Consider the following 6,697-nt stretch of genomic DNA (forward strand, 5'->3'; position numbering starts at 1 on the left):
AAAAGCTTGTGGCCCTCAATTGCAGCGCTCCAGCTGTGTGACTTGTACTATGTTTCCATGATAGCAATTAGGTCATAGTTTTCTAATTGCACTATGGTTTCCAGCTCCTCTTGCTTGCTTCCCATGCTGCATGCAGGGTTGTAGAGAACATGTCCTCAAAACACTCTCCATCTGCTTCAGTGCCAAGAGGGTTGACTTTAATCAGGACAGCTCTCTTTGTAAATTAAGCCAGCCTTTGTTCCAAATTGGATGAGAAGTGATCACAGCATCCAAACCATTAGTTCAGATGGGGCAAAGCTGACAAGTGACAGCCACAGGGAGTCATAAACAGAAGATGATAATGTCCTTGGTCAGTACAGCCATTTCTTCAGTGAAGGTCTGGCCCATATGTCTGATGTGAACATGTGTCTAGCCAAGATGCAACTTGTCCTACCTTGGCTTGCACTGGCATAGTGAAAGCATCCCTCTTCCACATGCCCCAGCTCAAAACAAAGCAAACTCTATTGCTGCAGTTCTCTGTCACAACTTAAGTAAAGGCTATGTGTACTCTGGGGTACAGTCCAAGACATTTCAGGAAAGGCTGCCCAGAGCCATTTAGCACTGCCTAGCTGCAGGTCTTTTTGCTGATGCTACTGAGCTATAGTAAAGTCATGTGATTGGTCACAGCCCATTTCAGTACACATGGGGACTCATATTTAGGTGTCTGATAACACTGCATGAACTCAGACTAGGAATAGTCACTAATGGGTCTAATTTTTTGGATAGTAAAAGGTTTCAAAAAATGTTTCAAAAGGTTATTAACAGCTCACGTGAGACAACAAACCTCTGTCAAGATCCTTATACTGCTTTTTGCAGTACTTTTGGTAGAAATCTCTAACGTAGACTCTAAAGATCTGTGCTGCAATGTGGTACAATCTCACAAAGCAGACCCCTGGTGGAAAACTCTGGCAGAGAGACAAGGCATGTAGATAGAGTTGAGGCTTTTAAATCTTCATTATCTATACCTGCTGCAGTTCGTTATATACTCATTATAGTTCTGCAGAACAGTGTTTTGATTGGGGTTTTTTCCTCATGCGGTATGTGGCGGCATAAAGTCTTTAATGTTAAGAAATAAACTGGAATTGAGATCTTCCTGCCTTGAACTTTTTACTGTGCGCATGGGCCCTTAAGTCTCCCCCAGCACTAGGTGCTCCCACCTTGCTCCACCCTTCAACAGTGCATGTAAATCGGGGGCTGGCCAGGGAATTCCAGCTCGGAGGGCTGGTCCCCGCCCGCCAGCACCTCGGTGAGGGCTCAGCAAGCGGCACGGCTGGGGACTATGTCCTCGGGACGTTGGTGTAAACTGGACAGCAAGAGAACAGTTTCTTCACTCCCGCGGCCGCGGACAACTGCCGCATGCAACAGCCTGCAGTGAAGGGCTCTGAACCTCTACCTTCTGCTCAGGTTCTTCATCACGGGTATTTTCAGGCTGCAGGAAAATGTACTGGAGAAATCATGTTACGTAAGTCTGTCTGAGCTGCCGGGGACCTTCTCTATCCAGGGATGCTTCTCCGTTTTCCTTTCACACACCAACACCCACCTTCGTTTTAGTGTTTGTGGTTTATTAGCACAAATTTATTTCAGCTCATGTTTGTTTTTTTGGGGTTTGTTCTTTTTTGTTTTGTTTTGTAGAATTCTTTTCACTGTGACTCTGGTCTGGCAGGCTATTCATTTAGGAAAAGGTAAGGAAAGCCGCGTTTCGTGCAGCCCCGCAGTGTTTCTCTTGTACATTTACGGTGTATATTTCTTCATTACAAACTACTCTTTCCTTCCACACTTTCTGTCAAGGCCGTGAAAAAGAAGAACGTGAAGAATATGTGAAAAGTCTCAATGCCACAGCACAAAAGCAGCATCCCAAGAATCAAGGGACTTTCATAAGTGCTCTCAATGACATGAATCAGAGTTATGAAAGCAGAAAGCAGCACAGTTCCCGGTCATTGGTACCTTTCACTGGAATTACAGAGAGTAGGTAACATTTATGTAAACAATGCCATAAAATTGCTTTTAAAAATATTACATTACAGTAATGCTTTGAGTATTTTCCTGGAAGATTCCAGCCTGTTGGTTTTCTGTGGCCACTCGTTTAAATTATACCCGTGGCCACTTAGGAAATGGTGATAAAAATTTAAGGTAGAACAGGGGTTCTTTCACATGCAAAATCTGCTAATGGAAAAAAACAGGGAAGGATGCTAGTAATTAAGAAGGCTTTGGTGCCTTACATTTACAAATGCATCTGTGAAATTTTGTAAAATTCTGTTCATTTTTAAAAATTCACCATATTTCCTGACCCACCCCCTTCCCCCCCCCAAAAAAAAGAAAAAGGTTTGAAGTGCCTGAAAGCAACAGTACTAACGAAAAAAAGGGGGGGGGGGAAAGTATTCTGTTTCCTCCCACATATGTGAAGTTTGAGACTGATGCTCAGAAGTTTGAGTAAGGCTAGAGAGGGGGCATTCCATTCCCCTCTCAAAGCTAAGTAACTCTTCCCAGTAATGAAGCCTCCTTCATTCAAAAATAACCACCACTTCCCAGTAACATTGTCCTATTTTTTAGTGTGATTGAAACCTGCCTCTGTCAAAGTGAAATATTTCACTTGATTATGTGCTGCTGCTACATGACTTGCCAGGCCTTGCTTCTTGACCGTCCTGTAATCCCTGGTAGTTTGCTTCTAATCCTTAACTAAACAAACTGGGTTTAGCTGAACAAACACTACTAACAGGCATATAATTTTATTGTCTCTAAAGACAGTAAAACTAGATATCCTTAAGACACTTTGGCATCTGTAGAAGTCTAAGAGAACAAGTGAGAAAAGGTGAGATTTGGAGACCCTGGGATGCTGTTAACCTCTGTAACATTGTTTTACAGGTAAAAAACTGAACAGACACTGCTGCCAAAACGGAGGGACCTGTATCCTAGGGACTTTCTGTGCCTGCCTAAAGCATTTCACTGGCAGATACTGTGAACATGATGAGCGGCAAAGGTAAAAATAAACAAGACCAAAATCAGAGAGTGAGTGAGGTGCTCTGAGTGGTTCTTTTCCGTGATGGGATCAGGGATGTACTAAATGTTTCCCTTGTCCTTGACAGCAACTGCGGTAGCATTGCCCATGGTGCCTGGGTGCTGAAGGGCTGTTGGCTGTGTAGGTGCGGCTATGGTACTCTGAACTGCCTCTCAGAAATAAAGCACAATAACTGTGGTAAGGAATGGCATTAAATCAAACTTTTTTCCTGTGGGTAACAGAATTGCCTTCTGCAATAGCGGGATACTCAGCGGATGCTGTATGTGCACTATTTAGACTTATACAGTGAGCTGCTTTTCTTCAGAGAATGCATTAATAAGACAGTTAACAACACTGCTGTTGCCCATATAGTACATCATATAAAATACTTTCATATCTTTATAATTCTGTGCAATAAGAAACTTTCTACCATTCTGATTAAAAATTGCAGAGATTAAATGTTGCTCTGTTCTGCAAAATCTGCGCATGTCTATGACTTCCCACTTAACCAAGACAATTTGTATGACTAAACTGCATGTAAGCCTAAAAGATCTGTTTCTTAGAAGAGGAAAGAGGGAAAATAATAGTGCAGACTGATGTGGTAGAAGTTGAAACTGGTGTTATACTAGAGAAACAAGTACTGGCAACTTGCATGTTCTCACATAAAGTACTTAACACAGGATCATCAATCATAACACATAAATGACACAAAACTCATCTGAACATTATTTTAAGATCTATATCTTAATCTTCAGAATACTTTTGTACAGACTTCCAAGGCTGAGCACACTCCACACAAAAAAAAATTGTAGCTATAGTCCCAATCAGCATAAAATAGTGCCATCCAGTCTCATCAAAAGCACTATATCGCTTTAACCCACATCAGGCTGTGAAATCCCTGAATAAATGCTTGAATATTTTTGAAAACAGTATATCAGCTAGCATAAAAACTCCAAGGATTCTTTTACAGGTACTTATTTTCCACGGAGAACTGGCTACTTTGATCCAGACTGTTTTCAATACTCTCAAGATGACTAAGAAGTGTTTAATATTGTTTTCTCTCCGATGGCAAAATTAGAGCAAAATATTCTTGCCCTTTTCACCCAAAAAGTGCTAATCCCATCCGGTACTTTACTTCAGTTGTGCCAATGTCACTAGTTAACAACATAAGAAAACAACAGACCTGAAGATTTTCATTTGCACCCCAAGGAACTAGGACCCGCTTCTTTCCTGACCAGATTCCTATCTGAGTGCCTTAAAGCTGTAACTCCAGAGTTATAACCACTGGAGTTACACTACCAACTCAGAAGTAAATGCAAATTTCAAAATGCGAGAATAGAGACATTCCTATCTTTACAATCCCAGACAAAAAAAAAAAAAAAAAAAAAAAACCCAAAAAAAAAAAAAAAAAAAAAAAAAAATTAAAACCCACTGCTAAAATCACTTTCTCCTTGAAGTTTTCTGTATTGAGCAATTATATGTGGCATACAGCTTGCTCCTTAAACTCTTCAAAAGAGTAAAATGCTCAAGTTCCCTCGGGAGTTCCCTTTTGAATCAGCCCTATTGTTTCCCATTACAGAAGTAAAAGACATAATGGGCCTCCCCACTCTCAGTAAAAGCAGTCTACTGCTTACTACTCGAGCTCAACTTAAAGGCAATAAAGGTGTCAGTGGAGAATTCTCTGAGCAAGGACTTGGTGGTTTTCACGTACATAAGGGTACATAAGGGTATGACTTTCTGCTTGTGCTAGAAGTGAAGACCCTTGTTAAAGGAAGGGTTAAAAGCCGACATTCAGGCTTGAGTGCATACCTCTTGTGAAGCTCTTCCTCTTGCTTTTCCTTGGTATTTACTTTTGATTATTCTGAGATTAATGCCTGCAAGAGCTGATAAGTGCTATCGGTTGCTTCTCAAACGATCACTGATGGGACATCTATTTACATCTCTCCCCTGAGAATAGTCCCTTTGATTGGCTTTAACAGCTGATACCTTTAACTTAAGTACCTGTGAGATGTCAGAGGACTTTTCAAGTATGTTGAAAATCCTTGTGGTTTAAAATTTACATATTTACATATTTACTCATTAACCATTTTGTTTTCTTGGATTTTTTTTTTTTTTCTTTTTAGATCTGAAATCGGAAAAGGAGAAAATTACCAGACTGCATTCTAGTGGATTAAGATTACAACAAGCATTTTTTGCATTGGCTTGCCTGCTCACCATCCTCCTGGTGCTCTGCTGCTGGCAGTTGTGAAATTGGACAAAGGGAAATATTTTAGGATTGATGTAACCCTCATCATGAGTTATACTTTTTTTTCTTCTGTGAGCTACAGACAACTCTCCTACCTACATGTTGGAGGCAGATTAAGATGTATTAGTTAATGCTGAAATGCTTGTGTTATTATAAATTCAGATTATATGAATGTGAATTATTTATTATATTATTACTGCTATCAGTGTCTGATCCTAACGATTGTTTATTTCTAAAATACTGTTCTTCCAGTGGAAGCAATCACTACCCCAATGTTCTATGCCTTAAATATTGTAAATTATAGTAATGTCCTTCGTACACAGTACAACTATTTTAACAAATAATGCTGATTTCATTTCTGAAGAGTGGTGTGTTTGACTTGATTTAAACATTAAAATTCTTATCTACTGTTTGTCATTATATTGTATCCTGTAAGAAAAGGGCAGGGTAAAATAAGCAATCAGAGATTTGAAGATATAAGAAGGGTTTTAAGAGTAGGTATCTTTCAGACCCTAATATAGAGAAGAACTTAAAAGTTACATAGTCTTTCAGTTTTCATTATTATTTATTACTGATAAATTTTACATATTAGACAGGAATCATATATATCTTAAGAACACATAGCTGGTGGTTATTTGTCTTTGGGGCATTTATTTCACATCCTAGAAATATGAGCTACTCTGTTATTTTTTAAAAGGACAGAAAAGAGCAACTCCCTTTGACTTTTTCTATAGCAAAGCTGTCTTGATTTATGTATCATTTGAGTCTTTCTAGGCTATAAAATACAAAAATGCTTGAACATGTAAGTGCATTTTAATGCAACTTTATAAAACACCAGAAGCAGGTTTGTTTTGGAAAAAAAATTGCAAAGAGAAGCCTAAAGTATGCCTTTAACCTTTGAAAGTGGAGCTACCACATAGAAACAATCATATTCATAATTTTGTTGACTAAAAATCCATTATTAATGAAGAAAATTTTCAATGCCTTTTAAAAGTTAAATATATTTAATTACTGAATTTTTGTAATTACATTTATTTGGTGACATAAATCAAGACAACAACCCAGTTACTAAGCAGAGAAGGATGGATCACCAACAAATGACATAAAATTGTGGCTGCCTTTAAATCTATGGCTACTCAGAAACAGACTTTTTCTGGGAGTCACTGTGTAAAAACATATTAATATTAAATGCTGCAAAGGATTCAGACTGTTCCTTTCCACACTCTAGACTTGATTTGAAAGAGAAGGCTTCTCACTCCTCACGTAAGACACACTAGACCTTTTCTCATTATTTCCCACAAACTTGTCTGCTCCAGTATGTCTGTGTTTCCACAGACCAGTTTAGGATAATTAAATATCAAAGAGAACAGCTGGAGGAAAGTAGTCATGCCTTTATTTATCAGATGTTGAAATTGCAG

At 38.9% G+C, this 6,697-nt stretch overlaps 1 protein-coding gene across 1 annotated transcript; it reads left to right on the top strand.

The window, feature by feature from the left end:
• The first annotated feature begins 1,478 nt into the window (after positions 1 to 1,478).
• Positions 1,479 to 5,282, top strand: LOC103799425 (cryptic protein-like). The gene is made up of 6 exons (XM_009071745.1): positions 1,479 to 1,501; positions 1,672 to 1,730; positions 1,840 to 2,004; positions 2,902 to 3,010; positions 3,123 to 3,232; positions 5,158 to 5,282. The coding sequence occupies exons 1-6, from the start codon at positions 1,479 to 1,481 to the stop codon at positions 5,280 to 5,282; spliced, it is 591 nt and encodes a 196-aa protein (XP_009069993.1).
• Positions 5,283 to 6,697: the final 1,415 nt, after the last annotated feature.

The sequence above is a fragment of the Acanthisitta chloris genome, unplaced genomic scaffold (genome assembly GCF_000695815.1).
Source record: "Acanthisitta chloris isolate BGI_N310 unplaced genomic scaffold, ASM69581v1 scaffold9473, whole genome shotgun sequence".
In the NCBI taxonomy this organism is placed as follows: domain Eukaryota; kingdom Metazoa; phylum Chordata; class Aves; order Passeriformes; family Acanthisittidae; genus Acanthisitta; species Acanthisitta chloris.